This window comes from Dermacentor variabilis, chromosome 7 (genome assembly GCF_050947875.1).
Source record: "Dermacentor variabilis isolate Ectoservices chromosome 7, ASM5094787v1, whole genome shotgun sequence".
Classification (NCBI taxonomy): domain Eukaryota; kingdom Metazoa; phylum Arthropoda; class Arachnida; order Ixodida; family Ixodidae; genus Dermacentor; species Dermacentor variabilis.
The window spans coordinates 170,867,027-170,892,727 of NC_134574.1; the positions used below are offsets into that span (position 1 = coordinate 170,867,027).

Consider the following 25,701-nt stretch of genomic DNA (forward strand, 5'->3'; position numbering starts at 1 on the left):
TTTTTTTTTCATATTTCTACATAAGGTAGCTCTTGATATATGCCTGTAACCTGTACACCTGTAACTCTACGTGTACGTGCAACCGTACGCGTAAACATACCTGAAACTGTACCAGCAGTAGTAACTAGTAAAGTGTAACTGTACCACTGGTTTAATTACTGGTACATTGCAGCTGTACCAGTGTCAACATCTGTAGCTGTACCTGAAGAGACAAAACGTAATGGCAAGGTTATTTTTGCCTTTAGGTAAACTGTACATGAAGTACAGTTGACTTAGGTAAACGTCATAGCCCAAGCGAACGTCATCTATCTGCAGACTTGAATAGACATGTGTCTGTGTGTGTGAGTTGCACTTGTCAACTTAGTGCGCCTAGTATGTCAACTAGCGCCTTATAACAATCAGCCATGTGCATATATATATATATATATATATATATATAAACGAGAAGAAAGGGGGTTAACCGAGGGGCCCGATTTTTATTAGATATATCATGAGAAGCCAACAGACACTGACACCAGGGCCACCATAGGGGAAATTACTTGTGCTGAATGAATGAAAGAAAGAAACGATAAATTGGTGGAAATTAAAGTGGATGAAAAAACAACTTGCCGCAGGTGGCAGCCGAACCCACAACCTTCGCATTTCGCGTGCGATGCTCTACCAATTGAGCTACCGCGGCGGCGTTTCCCCATCCACTTTCTTGGGTATTTATGTATACTAGTAGAACCCTGGGAGTGTTAGCCAGCGCCACCACTCATAGACCTTGGCGGCGGACGTGGAACGTCGTTTTTGCTGCAGCCCACGTATGCTACCTGAAGGCATCAATTCCGGCAACACTGATGCCTTCAGGTAGCATACGTGGGTTTATTGACCAGTTGCCTTCACCCAAAAAGATCACGTTCTCGTGACGCCTGCGGCAAAAACGACGTTCCACGTCCGCCGCCAAGGTCTATGAGTGGTGGCGCTGGCTAACACCCCCAGGGTTCTACTAGTACACATAAATACCCAATAAAGTGGATGGGGAAACGCCGCCGCGGTACCTCAATTGGTAGAGCATCGCACGCCAAATGCGAAGGTTGTGGGTTCGGCTGCCACCTGCGGCAAGTTGTTTTTTCATCCACTTTAATTTCCACCAATTTATCGTTTCTTTATTTCATCCATTCAGCACAAATAATTTCCCCTATGTTGGCCTTGGTGTCAGTGTCTGTTGGCTTCTCATGATATATATATATATATATATATATATATATATATATATATATAGTCGTCGCGGGCGTTCAAGGATGAGTTATGACACGACGCATGACTGGCGTTCCGAACTGATTGCAGGTTAACGCAGATGGTCACCACGACAGGCTGCAATAAACTCTGCCTGTATGTTTCGCAGACACACACGGATAGTTCTGCTCTCACTAGTTGTGTTGTGGAACTGACGAACATGTGACACTGTTTTGCTAAACACAATTTTACAGGGCCTCGAGGTGCATCTGGAGCTTTGATGCTTGTATCAATGACATCATTTGCACTAACACCTGTAATATAGCTGATATTCTGAAATAGTGGGCCGTTGAAACACAACTTTGCATTGTTCACAGAATTGTTCTTTCCATAAGGTGCTCGGGTGAACTCATTAGTGCGAATTTATCCGCATCTCTTAAGAACTCGCAGCAGTGCTCGAACTCGCGTCTCGACCTGCCGGCATTGTTGAAAGCGCGGACCTTGCTTTTGCTGGCTTTCGCGTGAGATTTGAGATTCGACGCTTTTCGCAAGGACACATGTATATTCTATAGCTTGCGTCAGTTAAATGAAAATTAACTGCCTCAATTTCGTGCTGCTGCTTTCACCCTGCTCAGTTTATTTGTCTCTATTAAAGCCGCACTAAGACGGCAGTGAACGTTGTTAATGATAACTTTCCAAATACCTCAGCGGGTGACCAAATTCCTTTTTGGGAAGTCGCGAAGTTGACGCTGCATGGCATCGCTGATCCTGTGAAGCGAGCGCTGCTTCAGTGGCCAAAATATCGAACCGAGATGGTTCCTTGGTCGTGTGTAGTTTCGACAGCGATTCACTTTTTCCTGAACGTGATTAATCTGCGCATGAATACGAAGCGAACTGTGAACTCTGAAGGTTTCTCTCGGGTTTCTCTCAACCTCCTCCACATCCTGTTTCTCTCTACCTCTCTCTGTGCGACGACAAGGTATTCTCGTGCTGCAGGCGGTTGAAAAAAGTCGGATACGTCGAAGGATTTCCTCCTCAATCTTGAAAAGGTCATGGCGGCTTACCTCCGAAAAAAGAAAGAGAAGAAAACAAGGTGTGTATATGTTAAAAAACAAAACCGAGGGCATAATTTGACAGGGAACGGACGATAGATGTAATAGGAGTCGACGAAAAGTAGCGGTGTGCGGTAAGGTGACGGGAGGATCCGGACAAAAAATATGAAACATGAGCCGCGCTTGCCACGGGAAACTTGAAAACGTGAGCGAACGAGAGACCGAAAAAGAAAAGGAGGCACCGAAAAGGCCAGCAAGTGGTGGTGCGACGGCAGTGAGCGTGGAGGCATAAAAAGGCCGCAGGCGCCTCGGGGAGCTTTTCGCCGGTCGTTCCGGGATATAAGGGGGGAGGGTTTGGGCGTAGGGTCCGGCGACGGGGGGTTGCCGTCGTGGCCGGAAAATGAAGTTGTACTGGCAGGGGCCCGCGTCGCAGGTCGCATGTAGCCCACAGCGGTGCGTATAAACCCAGGGTGGTCCGCCGCGCTTAGCAGGGAGGATCAGCGCGCTGCGCGGTGCTGAGCGCTCCCGTCTCATTCTTCTGCGCCTTCAGTTTCTCTCTCTCTCTCTCTCTGCATGGTGTGGTACGCTTTGGCCGCCCGTTCTAAAGTCTGTCTTGCTGTTTTATTTGATGCTTATTCTCATCACTCTGAATAAAGAAAGCAAGAAAAAACGAGGGAAAACAAAGAAGCTCGCGAGTGGTCCGTTTGTCTTATGACGTGCTGCGGACAGAGCAACATCTACAATGACGTTGAAGATTTCAAAAATAAAATGGCTTGGGCGGGGAGGGGGGGGGGGGGTAGAGAGCTGTTGCTGCGGACACCGCAGCATCTGCAGTGACGCTGCACTTTTGGAAACAAAAATAAACCGGAGGTGATATGAGGGGTTGAGATGGAGATGTGTGAGTCGGCCGTAAGAAGAAAAAATTACACTTTGTGAAAAATTTTGCAAGGGAGTCGCGCGGTTTTCCTTCCGTTCTTCTTTCTTTTTCTTCCTTTTATGCTTCCAGGTTCAAACCACTATCATCCCTGTTTTTTCGCGCTCACGTGTTTCAAAATCACGTTCACTTCTCGTTCATCCTTTTTTTTTCTTTTCGGCCAGCTTATCTATCATTTTCGTTGATACGGTTTCGGTGGTGTGAAATCTTTTCGAAATGCTGGTTGATGACGCATACGGGCTCCCGGACAGGTGCTTTCTTTTGCGATTACGGTCTTATTTCAGGCGAATATAAGTAGAGCGGCGGATATTGTCCTCACAACAGTGCATCCATCCTCTCGCTTCACTGACACGCATGTACGTTTGTTTGGAGCCGCGGTACCTCATTGGGGCAGCAGTGTCCTTGAGTCATGTCGGACGTACAATTGCAGGCGTCTGTTATTTACAAACGTGGAGGCGTGTGTGTATAAAGCACAGGACTCATAGCTGCAGCATACTCGTTTCATTAGGTTAATGTGGCGTGCGAGAGGGACGTGCGAGAGGGACGTATTGGAAACAGCGAGTGTCAGTAAGAATACGACGAATGAAAGCTGGCCAAGTTGGTTCGGAGTCGTGGTACGTAAAAGCCGGCGTGGAAACAGTTATCTTTCGTGAATGTCCGCGCTTGCCCATGATTGACGGGTTGGACCTGCTTTCCCTTGAGCATGCACAGATAAGTTTTGTGTCTTTCTCATTTTTCGGCTACTGTGCGACCTTTCAGTGGATAGTTGACGTGTCTGTCGTCTTTCGCCGTCTAGTTGTGTCCGTATATTTGCACCGTCCTGCGTTTCCGTATCGTGAAGGGCAGTACATAATGTGAAGAAAAACTTACGTGCAGTACTTACTTACGTGCAATGCAAAGAGTGTTCAGCCTTAAGAGGAAGCTTTAGCTCTGGCCCAACTCCGATACAGCCTATTCAAATACATGTAAAACGCAAGAAAAGCTTTTCTGAGATAGCCACTGGACCGATTTTAATAAAATGTCTTGCATTTGAGAGACAAAGTTAAATTCTAGCGACGGTTGGAAGCGGAATATTGATTTAGAGCATGCATTTTCTGAAAATAATTTTCAAAAACACGACAGTTTGAAAAAAAATAGTCGCACGAAGTTTATAAGTTAATAGCTCTCCATCAAGAACAGATATCGCGGTTCTGTAAGTGTAATCCATTAGATCTTTCAAAGCGGACGAATTCGATATGTCAATTTATATCTTACGTGAATTTGTTGTGTTCTGTACAAGGGTTCTGCAAGATATGCATTTCCATATTACTGAATTTTTTTAGATTCAGGTGTAACATATCACTTTTGTGCGCTTTAGATGTACTATCAGATGCAATTCGCAGAATTGTGATATCGTTTTTTCTTGCTGAGCTTGATAGTTTGATAGTTCGAAAGCTTGATAGTTTCGTTTCCCAATAGTTTGCTATTTTTGCCGATTTGTAATAAAAAATTGACAATATAAATAAAATATTTGAAACGAACAGTCACTAGATTCTACGTTTTTCTTTTAAATGCAACAAAGCTCGTCAAATTTGGTGCAGTGGTTGGCGAGAAAAACGAATTCTCCTTTTACATGTATTTAGATAGGAGCACCCGATCTAAAGCTTCCTGTTAACAAATACGGTGACTTCTCTCCGTAATAAAAAAAAAAAAAGGGGGGGGGAGAAAAAGTGTAATTCGACACAGCGGGCATGCGGCATGACATCGCAAAGATTAAGTTAAGCGAGGTAATTGGAGTGTGCTTGGCTGTATTTTTAATGTCCGCGCTCAGGGCGTCAACAACGGTTGTATACTAACACAGAGTCGGCACAGTGCATCTGGCTTAATTTTTTGAGCATCGTTGCTTTTGCATGTGGGCTCAAGTTTGCCGCGGCAGTCGGTGATAGCGTGTCAGCGTCCCCATGCCACTTAAACTCACCTACCCGTCACTCATGCACTGCGCTTGTCCCGTTGCACACACGGCGCTTTATTGTGCGTTGGGCTTTCAGTCGCGGCGGCCGCCTATCAGTAGAGGCGCATTGCAAAAAAGTTAAGGCCCAACTCCAATGTGCCTATTCGGGGTGTCTACCAACCGGAACAACCGGCAATCCTCAGGGATTTTGAATAGTCTGGAAACACGCAGGGAAAACTCAGGGTATTTGTGCTTCTTCTATCAGGGAAAATTAGCTGTAATTTTATCGAAAGGGAACGAAAGTCGCGGTAATTCTGACTCCAGTAACAGAGAGGGTTCGTAATATTCTTTTGACGCCGTGTCGTCGGCTGGAGGAGTTGCCAGTGTACAGTCAACGACTGACTTTCCGGACTCCCGATAATTCGGACGATTTCGTGGAAGACCGCGTATCCCATTGAGTTCGAAGTAAGAAAGTCGAAATATCGGTCGCGAAAATCCTTCGCTGTCCGATTTTCCGGACTTTTTCCCGTGGCCGCAGGTCCGAAACGACATTGATCAAACCACCACTGCTGCCGTTTTCATTACCCCGCCGCCTCGAACCGCAGCTCCCGCACGCAGGTCTGCTGGCAGCCGTAGACACCACCGCGGTAAACGCTACGCCTAGCTTCTTCGACGTTCGCTATTAAACTTCTTGCCGTTCGGTGCTGTGTTTTCTCATTGAAAGAATTCACCGCTGTCAGTAATGGCACCGACTCCGCCTTTGTGGTCCTCACGATTGGCTTTGAAGCTCGGAAAGCAAGGCGCGTTGCATAATGCCGGTTTCCGAAAGTCATGTTGGCCTCAACACAGTTCTGTCTCGTGGTGCAGCGTATGACAAAGTATATATATTAGGTGAACCATAAAAATCGCGGGAAGGGGCAATTGTCACGGGGCATAGTATGTATTCTTTAATTATACATACGTCCACCCACAATCTCCTGTCACAGTACGAGCACCGTTGTGCCTGTAGGTATACTGGCATGTTTTTTAGGGTGTGCCTGTGGCGATTTGAGCTCTTAAGGGCAGTAAAAGACATGCATTCATTTTTTGGAACTGCATGATTTTTCGGACGTTTTCGGGGCCCCTAGGGAGTTCGAAAAAATCGGACGTTGACTTTACAACTGACCAAGAGGATGCTTCAAATGGTCCCTAGGGTGAAGGGGTGGTGGAAGGAGGACGAGAACAAAATGCATTGATGAATGAACGGAAAAGGGAGTGTGCCGCCGCTTCTTTCAAGGAGATTGAGCTCAAAATACAAAGTGTTGTCTGACGCCGAGATGCAGGTGTTCCTGATCTAGACCAAAATATACTCTTTAAAGCAATGAAACGCAATACTGAGGCGTTGTGTGCGGACTGAAAGTATGTCAGGACAGTTGAGGTCTACACACCGGCTATTCAGAGAGAATCTCACTTCTGACAAAGTTCGGACCTCATACCAACGAGCTTGCTAGCAGTTCATAGAAATAGCTCGCATCCCCTTTAGTCATGGCGTCCACCTTTGGGACGCGAACCTGTTTTTTTGCCATTTTTGCGGAGTGATACAAAGGAATAGAGCATAAACGTTAAGCTTAGCGTAAATTGGACATTCTGCTACCCTAACTTCTTCCGTTTTACTTCTCAGTGATATGTATCGTTACAGAGTACCGCTTTAGTGAAGGCACTACCGTGTTTTACGTGACGTTTGACGCTAGGCATGTCGGTAACAACCTCGAAATATAGAGTTTTTTCTTTGTTGAAATGCTTGAGGGCAAAGAATAACTTGTGATTGTAATTCAGCGGGGGGACTTACCCCCGTATTCAGAAATGCATCTTAATTTGAAGCCCACGCTTGACGGGATTTAAACGACGTCTGTCGTCAACACACGAAGAGAAACGCAATGAGCGTCTTCGGCGCGTTCGCACCAGGCGCCATTTATATCAAGTCAAGCATGAGCTTCAAGTAAAGTTGCATTTCTGAATCGTAGGTTAGTCCTTTTTATGAAGAAACGTAGCATGATTGACTTTACAATATTCAAATATTTAGTTGCTATGTAATTATAATGACTCATCATAAAATGTTCGAAGAGTCATTCTACCACCTCGATTTTTCAAGCACCATCTGTGTTTCACACATGTATTGACAGTCGATCAGAATTCGCGACTGAAGGGGATATTCGAAAATATGTTTCTGTATGCATCTCCTTTTAATTCGTATTTGAGAATGTTGGACTCGATTTGCAACAAGTTTTACCATTTTTCAAATATATCTTATGCACTGTGCATTTTACTACCCCTCCTTTATGATTTCTTTTTGAATAATATAACTGCTGCTCCTTACTATTCAAACTAGATTAAGTCGGGTTTTTCTTTATTCTTTAGCTTGTTTTCTACAGAGTGACAGCATCGGGTGACATGGTGCCAGCTTGTCTTGACATAAAACAAAGTTCTGTGTCACTCAGGGAATTTTGCAAAGGCACTCAGGGAAAACGTGGAAAACTCAGGAAATTTGGAAATGTCAACTTGGTAGACAAACTGGCCTATTCAAATACATGCAGAACGCAGAAACGCTTATTTGAGACAAACACTGGGCCGATTTTAATTAAGTTTATTGTATTTCAGAGAGAAAGTTAAATTCGACTGTTGGAAACGGAATATTGATTTAAGACCTGAACGTTTAGAAGGAATATTTAAAAATTTGGTACATATAAAAAAAATTCGAAGGACGAAGTTTACAAATTTGTAGCTCTGCATGAAGAAATATATTGCAGTTCTGTAAGCTGCATCCGTTAGAGTACCCAAAGCGGACACATTTATTGTATCAATTTATGTCTTACGTGAATTTGTTACATTGTTTAAAAGGGCTTTGCAAAAGCTTTCGTCATATTAGTGGTCTACTTGAGAGCCATGTGTAATTTATAATTTTTCTTCCGCTTTAGATGTTACGTTAGGCGCAATTTACAGAATTGTGATATTATTAGTCATTGCTGAGTTACATAGTTGTAAACTTGACGGTCTTGTTTTCTGAAAATGTCATTTTTAACAATTTCCAATTAAATGTTGATGGTCTTAAACAAAAATTCGCAATCAACATTCACTAAACTGTAACTTCTTTTAAATGCAGTAAGCCTCATCAAATTTGGCGCAGCGCTTGCAGAGAAAAAAAGATTTATCCTTTCCAATGTATTTAGATAGGAGCCCTGGCTAAACCTTCCTCGTAAGGATACCCAGGTAGTCAGCATTGTAAAGGTTCTACGAATACGGGATAAGTGCACCTGTTTGTTCTTGGTTGTTCCTCAGTGAAACATCCACAGTCTTTATCTTCGTATTTTTTTATGGCAGCCGTTGGTCATCGGTGATCGTCAGAAATATTAATTCGGAGCCTATGGCGTCTATCAGAGCTCCGGCGTGGTTTACAAACGGTTAAACCAATCTATTCAAATTATTCTGTGTAGTGCCGACAGTAAACGAGAAAGCGATTCTTACATGATTGCCTTGTCTTTGAGATTGCTTCCGACTTATAACACGACTGCCTCGGCGCCTGGAAGTGTAGCACGTGTAGTTTGCTCTTCAAGAGGATCCAAAGTCGCGGCACACTTTGTGCAGTGCACAGTTTACGGCGACAGACAAGAAGAGAAATGCGAAATCTTTACGTGTCGCGGCCTACGCACATGTCTGCTCTTACGGTCAACCACAAGGAAACCTTTTTTTTTTTGTGGGGTTTTGCGTGCCAAAACCACTTTCTGGTTATGAGGCACGCCGTAGTGGGGGACTCCGGAAATTTTGACCACCTGGGGTTCTTTAACGTGCACCTCAATCTAAGTACACGGGTGCTTTCGCATTTCGCCCCCATCGAAATGCGGCCGCCGTGGCCGGGATTCGATCCCGCGACCTCGTGCTCAGCAGCCTAACACCATAGCCACTGAGCAACCACGGCGGGTAAGGAAACCTTGAGCTTTAGCACTTGGGTGTAGATAAAACGCTGCAGATGCGAGGGCCAGTCCCGCAGGAGGAGAAACGTTTGTAGAATTGTCAACATCTTCGGTTTTGATAAGCAGAGTTTTGCTATTTCTGACACAATTCATGCGTCACTAGCCGACCTAACCTGTAACCTACGGCCTAACAAATAGATGGCGCCTAAGAGATGAGCAGTGCCCACCCGCCTGGTTGCCTGAAGTGAATCCTGGCTAGGGTCCACCCGAGCAAGAACTAATATAGCGTGCCATGAAATGCTGTCGAAGAGAGAATTGTCCGCACCTCTCGTTGTCCGGTTCCGTCCCGACTAGATTCGGCGTTCTCAAGAACCACGGCGGTGTGACCCATCTCCGCGGCGCTGCAACCAGCGGGTCCCCACTGTGTGCTCCTTTCCTTTTGCGCTCAGCAGCTGCCCTCATATCCACTACCGCTCCAGGGAGTAAATAAATAAATATCACGATCCATTAAAAATGAGAAGAGGCGCACGGTCGACTCTGCTTTCGCCCCTCCGTGGGTGACAGGGTTGTGTAAATCTCGGTTAAAGGAAAAGAAATGGCCGTTGACAGGTCTGTTTCAAGCCCATCAGCTACGTCCAAATTGACTTATGGTTTTTGAGCAGCGTCCTGCTGCGTCCTTTCCAAATGCAGTGTTCTACGACACCGGCTCCCGGCTTTCGTGCTATGATGTGTTGGTTCGGCATCGAAGAATTGTTTTTGTCTCTTGGGCTCTCTTCGCAGAATCATTTTTTAGAGTTTAGTACGTACAGTAGGCGATGCTGCTTTCTTTAAAAGGGCACTACAGAGGAACAGTAAGTTAAACTGCGTTACTAAGTTATGCTTTTGTAGTTACAAAGAGGGTCATTTCACCGTTGAATTTGTGAGCCACAAAAGGCGTGAGAGAGAGAGAAGGAGACAGAGACAAGGAAGGCAGGGGTGTTAACCCGTCAAGAGTCCGGTTGGCTAAAAGTAAAATGGCTGGCGACCCACACCGCAAAGTTACCGCACCAGCTCGCCGTCACCTCAATGGATTTGGCCAGCGTTTCGTCGTTTCTAGATAATTGTTTATTGTTAAAGTGGGACTGCCGCGGAATTCCGAAGGAAACTTCTTCTAGCAAGTTTCGAAAACATTTCTTGCGCCAAGAAAGAAGAAATGTAGTATATAAGCGCTCTAGTTGATTGACATCCGTTACTTGTATCTTTAAGCGCAATGAAAGAGACGTAAGACGGAGAAGCGCTTGCTGTGGTTGTCTTGCGCTTCTCGCGTCGTCCCTTCGTTTCCCGTCTTTTTCGTTGCGCTAAAATGTACAGATGACGAAAAAAAAAATTGACGGCCTTTACGCTGCCATGACGTATAGCCGCTTGGTTTTCGACAAGAAATTCCTTGGGGTGGAGCCTGGCATTCATTTTCTCCATCTATGATCAGCACCTTTATACCGAGTGAATGGATATATCGTTTTGAATTAGTTTTGAAGAGAGAATGAAGATAGAGAAACAATAAATTGCCAGTATAAACTGGGTTAATATTGCTGTGTGGCCGTAATACTACACCTTTGATTTGTTCAGCATTTCGTACACTAAAGATTAGCCTCCTATTCGTTGAATTTATTTATTACCTGTAGAAAGATATTTGAATTACATGCAAAGACACCTTGTTCTTGTTTTGCTCATCGTCTTGAATTTCCATGTCCCGCCTTGCCTCTGTTTTCCATGCAAAGATACCTGTAAGTCAGGTTAGAAACACCCTAAATTTACATTTACACCACTCGCATCTCAATGGTGAAATTCGTTTGACTTCGAAGACGAACTGTCTTGTATCTTATGACAGCCTATTAAAGAATTAGTGGAGATGTGAATGCAATGAATTCAATTGAATGGATGCAGCCGCGCGCGAGTCTTAGCTTCGTTGGAATTTCCGGGGAGAACGCTGCTTTCTATGCGAGGGATGGTGAAGTGCCGAAATGTTTTTGTTGGATGACTAACTGCGCATGACGTGGCTCTCTCTTCCTGTTTACTTTCAAGAACTGAGAACGAACATGTCACAAAATGAAAGAAAGAAAAAGAGGCTAGAGGACTGTTTTAGTTATTCTATGGTAAACGTGTTTCTCGTAACAAAGCTTCCCGTTCTCAATGCCACTCCACGCGCAAGTTCCACCAATCAACTCTTATCTCTTCGTTAACCGAAGCATCCTTGAAGAATACCCGGAACCCGGCAAAAGCTTGCGCCTGCCGAGATGATTTCCCACGATGCTCTATACGCGTCTATCTTCTTCGCCTCGCATTTTCTCGCCTCTTCTGGACGGTCTATTATTGTTTCTTCTTTCTATGTTTTCCAGCGTTTCGGATTTGAGCCCGGCAACCGACCGAAGGCCGAGCCATCTCTCCCGGTCGGTCGTGATGCGAACTTCACGGGAGCGCACGCGCTTTCGGTCATTCGCCACTTTCTCTCTTTTCTTCCTTTCGTTTTTCTCGTTCGCAGGGCTATGTCGTTCTCTGTTTGTCTCGTCTCTCATTGGAGCACTTATTATTCCCGTCCATGGTTCTTGAACGGCCAGTCACGTCTCTGGCTCCTTGCCGCACTCACGATTGCTTTTGCCACTGCCCGCTCTCCCTCTTCGCCTTTCCCTGCTCCCTTTATCTCCCTCTTCTTCTCTGCTTCCTTGTTTTTCTCGCGACTCTAACTCGCGACAACGCTTCTAGAAGCCGACGGAGAGCTAAGAAAGACAAAGAAAGTCCTGTGCCATTGGAAAGGGGAAGAACATTGGTCCAGCTTCGTAAGGCGAGAACAGACGACAACGAAGCGCGTAAAACAAGTGAAGTAACGAAACAAAAACTCAGAGGTATGGGGGGAAAGAGCACACGTGGGGGAAAATAAGTCACGTCCCTTTTCTATTTCCGCTTCCGGGCCGGGTAAAAAGGACGGGACAAGGTGGCAGCAGGCCGACCGGCTGCCCGGCCGTGGGAGAAACCTCAGAGAGGCGCGTGCCAAGCGCAGAGAAAGCGCGAAAGAGGACCGCCGATGCCTTTCGGAGTAACCCGCCAACTCTCCTTCCCTCCTTATTTAGGGAGAAAGTGGAGAGATAGAGAGTTATCCCGAGAAGGTATTCCCTCTCGAACCGTTCGTCCCTCTCCCGTCACTATACGAGGCCCCTCGTCAACTCGTTTCCTCCCAGCGGAGTTGCCAAGTACGGCAGCAGTTTAGTAGTGGCGCTTGCTCGCTCGTAAGGGGGGAGATTGTTGAAGGTGGGGAAAAGGTGGCGGCGAAGGGGGTGGCAACATGGGGCTTGGTACAGGCGGTCGAAGCCGCGGCTCGTTCCGCCTTATTATCACCTGATTTGGAAGCGCCCGCGCCGGGCAAATTTACCGGTCGGGTTGTTTTGCTGCTTGGTACGCTTCGACCCCGGACCCGTGGAGCTCTCCACTTGGTTCGGTACAGCGCACCATGCTCACGCTCGCTCAACGCCTTGAGCGTAGAGAGGCGTCGAGCGCTGCTCCTTCCTCGACGCTGGATGAAAGAGAGCTCCTCGAAGCGCCAAGTTGTGGAGAGGATGGACTGGGTGACTTGAGAGCTTGGCAGGAGATGTTAGCAGTTAGCGACAATATTCCGTTCGGCATACAGAAAAGGCCGAGCCGGAATTGTAGTGGGCATGATTTGGAGAATAAATATTGTAATCCAGCTGCCTGCGGCAGAGCACTAAAATGGAAAACTCTCGGTGTTTTCCAATAAAGCAAACTTCGTCGCTGAAAAAGATAACTTCTGGTTTGGAATGCAGTAGCCACCGTTAAATAGGGGTAATTCGCTTGAACTGCCCCCGAGGCCAGCACCCCCAGCTGGCATCGTGAAGACAGCTTATACAACTCCGAAGCCACTCGTCGACTTTAATAACACTAAATCTGGTAAAAGTATGTTGTACTAGCCGACGTTATTCTTTCAAGCTGTAAACGTATATATGTTATCGTATTGCTTCCTTATCTCCTGTGTTGTAGTGTCTCGTTCTCTGTTTCCTTTTAGCCAAGCCGAATGTCAGATTACTGCCAGATTCATTCATATTGCTGTCAGGTACTCCGCCATGATCACCTCATTTATATGACGTTGTCTCCTTTTCATTTCCTCGTTTTTTGGCGATGAACTAAACCTTGACACTTCTGTGATTTTTGCGAACGAGTATAGGCGTGCGCACTTTTGCCTACAGCTCTAGAGTGGTGGGCTCCGAGACAAAGAAAGCGGTATCTTTGCGTTGCTGCTTGGTTTAAGACGAAATCGATGGTTGTGAGCGACTGTAGTCACCAGGACACGCAAGCCCCGCACTGCTAAGCCTAGGAAATGCTTTGGTATTGCTCTACATTTGCTTTCAAGTGCGGCGCTCGTGTGCCTTAGGGGCACAGGTATACAGCCACTGGTTTCGTAAGCCACGGCACAACCGAGAGACGTTTTCTTGGGCGTGGACAAAAAAAAGAATTGCCGAAAGTGCATACAGGGCCAACCCTTGTAGAGCATGGGCTACAGCATTAATGCACGCAACTGTTAGGATACAGTGCGCGTCTTCCCGATTCCCCGGGAATGGGAAGCAAGGGTTAGGGAGAGTTTCCTACGACCCTGTGCGGGGAATGGTAGGGAACGGTGTAAAGGCGAGTTAATGCTGCACGGGAAGCCAATGAGTAGACGGGGAAATATAACGAAATGCGCGAAGAGGACATGCTAAGCGCCGATGTTGACTAACGCTTCCCCGCGCACCGCTGGCCTCCGGCAAGCTTTACTTTCCCTAGATTATTGTACCTGAAGTTTGCTGCAATCTATAAGATGCCTGCATCAAGCCGATAGGAGAGGTTGACTGGAATTCAGCTAGCATTAGGTAATATTCAAACAGGATAAAGTGGATAAAGTGAAAGCTTGGGCGAGTTGGGGATTTAATATCTACATAACTGCACAGAGAAGGAAACGAGGATAAAAGAAAGGGCACAACACAGGCGCTGTAGTAGTAGTGATTGAGTTGAGTATTAATTTAGTCAGTGATATCAAAATCGCCGTAGTATTGATGTTGAATAAATCGGTTCTGCTACTGAAACTACTACCGATTATTACAGGAGCAGTTGAGTAGTTAACTGGAGCAGTTGAGTAGTTAACTGGAGCTCCTGTAAACTGATTCATCAAGCAGATGTGCTAGCTGTTATAATGGCGGCACGTGCTTTCAACCGGGCTACGCATTGCAATGCACACGTCACACCCGCCTTGCTAGAACAAGCCTAATGAGAAAGGTCACAGTGGGCTTTCGCTGTTCAGCAAAAAGCGCCCCATTTCCTCTCCTAAAGCAGGATCTAACTTCCTTCTTTCTTTCGAGGGAGAGGGGGTTTAGTACCTCCACTAACATCCCCACCCTTGGGTTCGGCCAGATCTCGTTTCCGGGTCACCGGAAGCTGGTAGCATGGGGAGAACTCTCCCCAACCCGGTGGCCCGTTATTATTTCTGAACCCCTTTGGGGACCCAATCCCCCACCGCCGTCGTGTTCCCCCCCCCCCCCCCCCCCTCGTCTAGCGTACGTACTCCCGGTGGCATGTTTCCTTTTCGAGCTGCTGGCACTTCCAAAGCGCACACGCTGCTGTTATAGGTAGAGAGAGTCGGCCCGGCTGTTCTGTGCTGCGTGGCGCTGATTTGGGCTATTCTTTCTGCGCACGTCCTTGCGTAGCCCAGCAGGGGTTCTATTGTTAGACGAATCTCAGCACCCCCCCCCCCCCCCCTTTTTCGGCCCGCCCGTTCGCTCAACCCCATTCTTGTCACATGGGGGTAATAACAGATATTGCCGCTCCGTTGTCGTTGTGGACATTTTCAGTTTTTTTTTTATTGCTGATTGAAGGGTGGCGTTCGCGTTTTCGCGAGGTGTGCTGCGAAGGAATCTGAAAACAGGTGGCCGTAATTTTTTAAGGCCCTTTACGTGTTATGTTTTGCATAGCTTCGGAAAACTGGATGCTTTTAAATTTATTTCTAGGCATAGCACAGACAGGAATATCAAGTAGGAGCGGTTTTCGTTTAGTTTCAGCGTTATCGAATAGAATGGTGCAGAAGAACGTAAAAGTGAAACTGAAGTTAATTGAAATGTACTGAGCGACAAAGTGCGCGACGGTGTCTGTGTCTAGCGATTGCATGTTGCTTTGAATGATAGATATGTCTTGTTGCATAACTAATGATTCTTTATGAGTGTGCTAAATAATATTAGCTGGAAATAAGTCTTTTTTTACCTTTTCCATTGGAAGGCGTGCGCAAGGTAGCGTGGACTCGCTTCCAGCACTCTGTTTGTCTTTCAAACAGAACACACATCGTGAAACTTGGCGCTCAACAAACGGGGACAAAGAAAGATACATGAGAAGGAGCGCTTTCTAACAACTGGTTTTATTTTTTGCTGGACATCAGACTTAAAATATCATGCAGATCTGCGCAACATCTCAAGATTCCATCTAAGGCGCACACATCGATCACGTGAATTGTCTGGAAAATTATAATTACGGGGAAAGTAGCTACGCCTATTTAACATAGCAATAGATGGGTGACTCACACAATGTTTTCGCTATGAAATGTAAAAAGCTTCCACGATTTCCCTCGGTGTTTTATTACAATGCTTGAGCAGGATGGCTGTGTTGGCAAAGCTGGGTGTATACGCGCACGCGTTACAATGCATGGCCAAATGTGTGCTAGAGCGTCCCTTTAAGCTAGACAACTAGAAGAAAAAAGAAAAGTTGGCCGCAAGACGGTCGCCATCACGCTTACAGTACCGTTTAAGCTGACTGCCGCGTGTAAACAACGGGGGTAGAGTGTAAAGACAGGGGGGCAGAAGCTCGACCGCTCGTGCTTTACTTCCACTTCCAGCGTTACGTCCGCCATTTTGTATGGATCAGACGTGGTGCGTGCCGAAGCTCACTTACGGAATTTCGCAGATCGTCTATAAGGCTAGCGATGAGAAAAACTCCCATAAAACCGTTGTTGCCAGACCCAGGAATCTCGCTTGTCACACTAATGTATCTGTAGAGAAATAGGTAATATTGTTACGGGGAGATTATATTTAGTAGATTGAGTAGCACAGATTCAGAAACACTGAACAGACGGCACAAATGGCGATATATCGGAGGTGATAAAGTGCGTTCAACGACCAACAACAAAAACAACAAAGAAAAGAAAGAAAGAGCATGTGAAGGGTAGGGCCTTGACGTGGTGTTTTCGTGCCTGCAAAGTAGGTGAGATGAACTTTTACGATATCGCTACATATGCTAGATGGAGCGTTTGAAGCGCGTGATCGTCCAAACCGCGCGCCGTTCTCAATGTCTTCACAGCGAATGCAAGATGGGAGAGGTAGTAGAAGAGATTCAGATTTGGAAGAAAACAAATAATAAAGGCACCGGAAAACGGCACAATGAAGGCAAGAGCTCTGTCGTATGTCTGTTCGGCCTTTGACATTCGTACTGCTATTTGCTTTTTTCTTTTTCTGTGCCATCTTTTTTTCATCACGAAGTCTTTTGCCGCCTCATTACTTGAGACATCGCTCAATGGGACTCATAATGACATTAATGAACCCACCGCACAGGCATAAGAAAAAGAAAGAAACTAAAAGCAAAAGTCGTTTTGCTCCAATCGGGACGCTTTTATCGCCTCGGCACAAACACACACCACTGCTGGCGCGCACGTCTCGCCTGAGAGATCCGAAAAACAAAAGGCGGCGATCCCCCGGGCCACCTCGAAACCCCCTCTTCCTTTGCACCCCTTCTCTCCTTCAGAACTCCGGGTCCGCACTCCGGGGCGTGTCCCGGGCGAAACACGCAAGACTCCCCAAGAACGGCGAATGGGTGGATCCCCAGGCACCCCTTTCTCTCGGCTAACTTGCCTCTCTCTTCCGCTATTCCTCTCACGAACGCGCTGCGCGCGTCCAACGCGGCCACTCTTGCCGCAAGCGCGCGTGTTCCCTCTCTCTCTGTGCCCTCTGACGTCAGCGACTCGGAGGCCGGGACGTGAGCCACGGGCCAAGAATACGAAAGGGGGGCCGCGGCCGGAGGAGCACGCCCCAAGTCCTTCGTCCGCCGCATAGGGTCTCGCCCACTGCCTGGCTTCTCGGGGAGTAATAGGGATGCGAGGAGGAACAGTGGGAAAGGGCCGCGGGGAAAGAAGGTTGAGGGAATTGAGGTAGGAGAGGAGGACCAAGAGGCGCCGCGAACCGAGAGGGAAGGGCGCCGCCGGACCGTAGGCTTTCCCGCATCGCGCTGGAGTCGAGCGGCGCAGCAGCGTGCGCGCGCGTGATCGCTGCGGGGAGGAAGCAGGTCGCGCCGCCTCACTCGGATTAGCCGCGTGCGCCGCGCTTTCGTGGCAAGGAAAGGAAGCCCCGCGCCGCCGCTCGCTTGGAGTCTCAGCTCACGTCGGCCGTTCGTGCAGCAGCAGCCGCCGCCGTGAAGGCCTCACCGCCGGACGGGACGGACGTGGTTCGCGGCGCCGAGTACCTTCTTCTCTTCTCTCCGCTGACGTGCGAGTCTCGGTCGGCACGCGTCTGTGTGTGTGCGCGAGTTGCGGTGGCCGCGGCCTTGGTGGCTTTCGTCCGCGGGAGCACGTACGGCTTCCCACGTTTCGTCACAGCGGGAAGGGGGGAGGCGGGCAGGAGGCGGGGGAGCGAGTCACGCTGCTGGCTACTGGAGACGGGTGCGGAATCGCCGATTCGGTCGGTCGCTCGGCCGTCAGTGGGTTTCTCGTGCACACTCCGGGGCAGCCGAGCCGACGCTCTGACCTAGCGAGGGCGGGAGGAGGGGGTCGTCCTTTTCAAGCCCCCGGACGACGACGTCGTCGTCGCCGGCGTCGTGGCAGCGCGCCGTCTAACGCGACGTCACGTAGGGGGACGTCGCGACGCCCCGTCACGTCCTTGCTCTGCGCGCGTGCGGCGGCGAGACGACCACCTCGTTGCGACGCCAGGTCTCGTTTGCAGGTTTTCTTCCGTCGGCCGCACACTCTCTCCTCCCTCGCTTTATTTTCTCTTTTTTTAGACCTCGGCCTTTGCCTTTGTTTACGTCATTTCACTTCTTTCTCTTTGGCTGTCTCGTCCGAGTTTACGTTTTGGATTCCGGTCCTGACTCCGTGACGCCAGTCAGTCGGGGAAAGCCCTCGTTAACGCGGAAGTCCTCTCAGACTGTATAGAGGCCGGTCTTTGCACTCTCGCCTCACCTCACGTTTTGTTATCGAGGCCATTTCATTCTTGTTACGTTTACTTTAATCTTCTTGCGGCTCAACGAGGGCCGGCTGTTCCCTTTTATTTACCGTTCCTTGTTCGCGCGAGACTTGTTCACGTAATCACTTTACTACCTGTTTCCGGTTGTACTTAGTCTTTGTTAGCATTTTAGTGGTTATTGTTGCTCGTGCTTCTCGCCCTAAGGTCTAGCTCATAGGTCGCGATATTGCCGTTACGCTCATGTTCTCTAGTCACTTTCTGTGCCGTAGATTGTTGCTTCGGCGATAGCCGTAGACTTAGCCCGTGAGCACGTGCTCCCTAATACGTTTCGTTTTGCGATATCTCGATGACGCTCATAAACTTGTCGTGAACACGCATTTAATAGTACGTTGTTTTCTCGTCGATCTCCAACTTCGTGTCTAACACGTGGTAGGCAGAGCTTCCGCCGCAGATACACGGCGCGTGCTTATCTCTTCACTCCGGTGCCGTCAACGGACTGTTTAATGAAGCGCGGTGGCCATCTACGTTCGGCTTCTCGATGTCTTCGGGGCGAGAATCGTGACAGTGAGTAACATTGCCGCATACGTGTGCACGAATTTCGCGTGACTCGTGTGAGAGGGAAACAACGCCTCTGGAAGGAACAAACGTCGCGTCCGTGAGTGTGTGCGTGTTGCCGTGAAGAAAGCGAGAAGGAACCGACATCCGAGCCCCAACGATGCTGATGCTTCGGCCCCAGCCCCACCCGGCCGCCGACATGGGCTACCACCATCACCAGGCCGCCGCCGCCGCCGCTGCGGCTGCGGCTGCTGTGGATGCGGCGGGCCCCTACGGCCATTCGTGGACGGTGCCGAGCTGGTACGCTTACGCAGTCTGTCTTCGTTGTCCTGCATGTCCTCTTCGCACGGCACAGTTTATAACGCAAGAGAGAGAAGGGTGTATTTAAATGATCACTCGGGGCGTATTTAGGGACGCCGAGAAAGGGAGGAAAGATGCAGTTAAGTATGGCTCGTCGTGAATGCTTCACATGCGAAGCTCCGTCGCGAGTTGTACAAGTTTAACGCTTGTCTGATGTCCATTTTTGATCATTTTCTTCACTGCCTATGTATTGCGACAAACCCTGCGAATAAAAATAGATATAAGACATTAGCCTGTGGTCGCTGTTAGAAAAAAGAAAAATTGATTACTGGTAGCTTCTCTCATAGAAAAGCGTATCTGGCATTTTACTCTTTTTCGTTGTCCTTCCCTGTGGATTACGTTTAGTTTTCTCGCCGGCGGTGATAGTTATAGGGACGCTAAAGTAGTCTAATATGTCTATGCGGCCGTACTAGAAAATTGCGCTTCAACATTAGCGAAGCTGGCACTGTAACTATGAGAGGAGGCGCTTGATATGCAAGAAAAGGGAACTTGAGAATAAACGGCAGGTGTATCGCAGTAACGAGCTAGCTTCTACATTTAAAGTTTCAATGTCGGTCCCAAAAGCTCTCAGGTCACGGACAAACTGTCGCGGGGCGGTGCTGCTGTCGACAGCGGTGAGCTGACTTATAAACGCATAGGTCTCCAGATCCCTAGCAGTTTCTGTGTGCTCTAGTAAGATCAACGACAGAGGGCGTCTCGCCTCCAGCGACAACGTGCCCAATATGCACCAGTGTCTCGCTTGGAAAGTTTTTTTTTTTTTTTGGACGCACCGACAGAAGTGTCGTCAGGTCCTCGCACGATGACGGCACGATGGTATTCGGCAGCCGGAGGAATTGGCGAGTCATGTGGCGGTCCTTCGTTTGTTCAAAGCGTTGACATTCTTTCACAGTAGCCTCGACCGTGATTTAGTTCTTCAAGACGAGCAGATTAAGGCGACGTCGGCCATTATCTTCAAGATGTGGGAAACCTTGTCAGATTCAACCCGCCGTGGTCGCTTAGTGGCTACGGTATTGGGCTGCTCAGCACAAGGTCGCGGAATTGAATCCCGACCACGGCGGTCGCATTTCGATGGGGGCGAAATGCGAAAACACCCGTGCACTTAGATTTAGGCACACGTTAAAGAACCCCAGGTGGTCCAAATTATGCTGGAGCCCCCTCACTACGGCGTGCCTTCTAATCAAATTTTGGTTTTGGCATGTAAAACCCCATTATTCAAACCTTGTGAGATTCAATCATATAAGGAGCTCAGATCTTTTTTAGCGGCCTGGTGGCGACCAGTTGGCCTGTCGGGCACCTCACAAAGCTGCGCCTTGCAGGCGTCCGGACACGCCAGATCGTATTCTTGCGTCTCATACCACGCAGATTCCGTTTCTTCCAAGCGAAATATCGCGTTGGGCAACATCAGCGTGGGGCGATGGTCGCTTATGCGCTCGTACGTGCAGATCCGGTCTTCTACATCGAAGTCATCTGTGCCAAAAAATGATCCCTGGGCCTCGCGAACACGGGGGAATAACAGGAGGCGGTGACTGGTGCGCCGTCGTTGCTTCGTTGTTCATGGCGAAGGAAACAAAATGACACGCACTTTCTAGTTTCCTGATTGGTTGATGGAGCTTACCTCACACAGCCACCAAAGATGTTACAGGGATAGTGCATGGTTACAGTTATTTACAGGCTAAAAGTAACATGCAGCAACGACGGATACAAAGTTCGGACGGGATGATGATCATGTAATCATAATGGGGGATGAGCCAAGAGTCTGTTGGTTCTACGCACATAGATTAACCACAGTAGTGCTTAAGGCCACATAGTCGGTGTCATCGTCGTCAGGCCAACGGCAGCGGTCTCTCTATTGTTCGGTGACACTATAAAAAATGCTTCACGCGTTAGGTAGACTTGTATTGTTAAAAATTACTGGGGAAGCCGTCGCGTCAAAACTGATTTATAATCAGTCCCAAGCACTTCGTCTTGCCTTTAACAGTGTACTGTACTGTAAATGACCCACGAAGCTTTGAAGAGAAATCTCCACGATTATTTTTAGAGAGAAGCATGCCTGGAATTACAAAGCGTTCTGACCAGCTCCTTGCCGGGCATGTTTAGTCGCGCTTTCGACATAGATATATATTGTTTGTATTGAGCATCTGTCCTGGTAAGATTGCTTTAACAGCGTTAGGCATCAGCACGGGTTGCCTCTGCAACAATTGTCGGTGTACTTTTCCGGGTTATTTGTATTTGCAGAATACCATGTTCGCCTACGTCTATAGGGACACTAACGTTTAAGGGAGCAATGATAATTACCATTAGCTTCAGTAACGAAAAGTAATTTTTTAACGTTAACGGGACTTCGTATATCCAAAACGTGGTCGGGATGCCAGAACTGCGACAGTAGTACGGGTTTTATAAGTTTGGCAGGGATGCAAAAATTATTGTTTTCACAAAATGTTCACTTTGTTTTTTAGAACACGTGTGCTTATCATCTTCCGCACACTGATTACAAACAAGGTAGACGATTAGGCGTACACAATGTTTGCGTTGATGACTTTTAATTGGCTAGGCTCCGTAGCGCTCATATTTATTCAACAGCACGAACTCGTGCTCGCCACGGTAACAGGATATTCATATTGGTGTAGAACTCTAGATTCACACTGCCGTCACTAAAGTCTCGGTTGTACAATAAACCTCGGATTGAGGACAATTATTATTATTATTATTATTATTATTATTATTATTATTATTATTATTATTATTATTATTATTATTATTATTATTATTATTTGACGGGAAAAAGGAAGTTGCTCAATTTTTGGAAGTTGGCGTTTCCACAGTAAGTGAATTCATGTGGCAAAGCACGCTTTCAGTTGTTACTTCTCTGCAGGAGTATTCACACAGGAAATCGTACGCTAGAGCGTTCCGCGAGGTGCGTTCGATGATGATGAAAGACGTGGTCAGTAAAGGCAGCCGGATAATGGCAAATAATTTTTAGGGATAAAAAGCTTCGTCTACTTGGCCCCTGTTTTCTTAAGGTTAGGACGTTGAGTCGTACCGTTGCTAAGATAGTTGTACTCGCTCTCAGGCGTGGCAATTTGAATTGTCAACAGTGAATTTCTTGTTAAAATGTTTCTTGCCTGCATTCGACACAATATATCTCTAAACTATTGATAATCATCACACCTCTGTCAAACATTGCAATTCGAGTGGAATAATTTGCATATGGATCCACAGCTTTCTATAGCGCTTTTGTTCGTCCTTTCCTTCTCTCGTCATTACACTCCTGTTCGCGCTTCTTCCACTTTTGGCGCTCCGTCAAAAATTGGCACTATGTTGTCTACCTCTGTCACTGGGTAACTTTATGAAGGGGTAAGACTACTTACTCATTCATTAGAATTGAAAGTTTTATGCCTATTAGTTTTTCACATTACCTTGGTAATGACTTATTGCACCTACCAACTATTTCTCCCTTTCGGATTGATAATCCTTAGAATAGTATAGCTGTTTCTTTCCCATAACTCAACATGTGCACCCTGAGCGACGTTCCCGATTTATTTTCTATGCCTACCATTAGTAAAATACTTTTTCCTGAGTAAAAGGGGACATAGATTGCCCAAATGAAATCGCAGTTGTCAAAGCTGCCGCCACGATACTTCGATGAAGAGATGCGTTGAAACTTGAAATTCAATGTTTATACAGTGGTGCCGTCAGTCATTCGTCAAGCTTACTAGTTTACATTGGTCCTTGATACGCTCAGCGGGAATTCCCAGGCATACCTTTTGATTCAAGAGATCTAGTGAAAACAAACTCTCAGTATTACCTGCTCGTTGTTTGCCGTACGTGCGCGTCCGCGCTAAGCTAGAACAAAAGAAAACATGACATTCCGACTCTCCTCACCATAACACACTTATGCGGATATTCCATAGAAATAGTAATTTCGTGAGTGATGAGATTCGTTATCAGACTGCCTTGCCTACTTGCGTAGACAGAGCTGTCATAGCTGTCCTTGTCTACATCAGAGCTGTTATCAGAGCTGTCCTTGCCTACATGCGTAGCTTCGTATGTCGTCAAAAATGGCTTCGCCACATTGCGAGTGTTTGAAGGGAGAAGGCCGCTTTAGGGATTTAATTGATTTCTCGTCGTTGGCATCTATGCTGGAAGCGCTGCCTATGCGCTTGTGTTGTCACTTGTGCACACGTGCCTGCGTAGTTAAGGGCGAACATTGTCATGGCACGAACAAGCGTTCTTACGAACGAATAAATAGAAAGTGAACAAAGACAAGCCGAGGTCGAACAAAAGCTTCTTCCCATACGAGACCGAAGCACGGTGAACAGGTTGCTCCACAAGTACGTCGGGTACCACCACGCCGCGAGAGGTCTAATATTTCGCGATACGTTAACCACGTCATCGACGTTGATGATGATTGAAGGTCCCGATGCCGGGATAGTGACGTGGCAGATGAAGGGTGGTGACAGGGAGGAGATAGAGCACAGGTGAGAGCGCGCACGTTTGTCGCTAGTAACGCTTCGGCTGGGATTGTTTCCTTTTATTTCTGGCAATATCTTACAGCAACAACGGGAGGAGAAAGCGCTCTAGTGTTCAGCTTCTCAATACCTAAAGCCTTACCGTACAGATATAAACAAACTGCGGAAGGCATCGGCGAACGCTATTATTAGGTTCCAATCGTCACATCGTTGTGCTCGTAGCAAATAGCCTGCAGCGCGTATGCGGAGTATGATTCAGCTGCTTTTACGCTGCATGTCATCAGTTCGTTTCATACCAGTCGATTAGGTAGGGAGAACTGGCCCATTTGATTGCCTTTTCCTTCACCTCCTCCCTGTTTTAATATATTTGCGCTACAATTAAAAGCTGCCCGTGTGGCGTGGATGTTGGCAATCGATGATCATTTATGCTCTAAGCCCCAGCATCTGAACAGATTATTCGATAGGCGTCGATGCCCCCCCCCCCCTCCCGCTCTCCCCAGGAAAAATCAACTTTCCTTCGTACATCACCCTTGGTTTCACCTCTCCAGCATGATTCGTTTCCGACCCACCAGTGCGGTGTAGTGTCGTCTGTGGTGGTTTGTTTTGGACACGTATCCATGGCGCGGCGACGCCTGTTTCGCCAAGATACCGCAGCGTCCCTTCCAACCATTCCTCCTTGCCAACGCAAGGAAACTGAGGAGGAAGAGAGAAGCGCACGCGGCGTCGTCCTAATTGCGCACCGCGGGCACGTCGGCGTCGCGAAATTGAGTTTGGCGCGCGCCCGCGCCCGCAACACACAAACGCATGGACAGACCGCGCTGCTGCTTCTACTGCCGCGTAGCGGAGGAAGAGAGAACTTCGCTGCTCTCATCGTCGTGCGGCTCGTCAGCGCCGCTTTGTTGCCCGGCTCACCGCTTTTCGTCGCCCTGGTGTTTCGTCCCTCAGTTCTCTCTCCCACATATCATCTCCTCTTGTTTCAAGGCACTCGCGCGCAGGCACCACTTTCTTTCACGGGTTTGTTTGTCTCTATTACAGTCGCTCGCTTATAATTTTCTTTTGCTTTGCTTTTGTTTCCTATTCGCTCATGTCTGGTATTTTAGCGATCTTGAGACCGGTAAACAGCGCTGAAGCGATTGAAGGTGCATTAAATGGCGAAAATGCGCCATTTTTATATATCGGTTGAATTTATCTTGTTTTTGGCATGCCTCCTTGCTTGGTCCTCGAACTGCAGCATGTTTTAAATAAAATAAATAAAAAAATATACGCTAGTATAATGTACGGCCGTAATGTCAAAAGGTCAATCCTATCCGCGAGTGAAGGGATTGGCATGCCTTCAACTGAAATCGCCAAGACTGAAATCGTGGAGGTGCGGCTTCAGCGCATCTCTCTGCTCGGCGATCTGACATGGCAGGACGTTGAAGTCGGTGGTGACAGCTAGCGAGCGCGGAGTGTCTCATAGGCCCAACTGTGCGTATCCAGATATCCGGTGTGGAACAACGCGCCACGCATGGTATTTCGGAGACGACGTCGCGGCTAGCTCTGTCAATTTGTGAGATGATTTACGAGCTGCGAGACTATTGTTACTGTAAAGTACGGCGATCATGGCCGCAGTGAGATCGTTTTGTCAGCTGGTGGTGTTCCTACTATCGGAAGAAAGGCAGGTAGCCGTACATCAACAGCTATTTGCCGTAAATAGAATCAACACAGAAACTGCAGCACGTTCCTAATTAGTTCGGATAGGAATGAGTTAGCAGAAGGCGCGCTACTGCATCATTCTGTTTGTTTTCTCCAGGTTAATTCTTCTTGCTTCCTTTCGTTCTTTTCTTTCTCTTCTTTTTTTGTGGAGTATTTTCAGTGTTCTAAACTGCGCTGTGTCTTACCCGCAAGGAATGTTCATTGTCAGAGGAGTTTTTTATTTATTGCGATAGCAATAATATGGACACTCCAAGTGCATTTCCGCCGTTGGAGTCGCCTGCGGCGTGAGGTACCGCATGAAATTCAAGGGC

General features: G+C 47.5%; 1 protein-coding gene across 5 annotated transcripts in view; it reads left to right on the forward strand.

Annotated features, from left to right (window-relative positions):
• Window positions 1–25,701, forward strand: part of trh (PAS domain-containing protein trachealess) — a 534,047-nt gene that overhangs the window by 396,203 nt on the left and 112,143 nt on the right. Inside the window, exon 1 of one of the 5 annotated variants that reach the window (XM_075700283.1) lies at window positions 18,017–19,166. The exons of the other annotated variants lie outside the window; for them this stretch is intronic. Coding sequence (XP_075556398.1) covers window positions 19,027–19,166 — 140 coding nt within the window. The 5' untranslated portion in view covers window positions 18,017–19,026. Of the gene's footprint in view, window positions 1–18,016; window positions 19,167–25,701 lie in introns of those variants that run through there. 5 annotated transcript variants of the gene reach the window in all.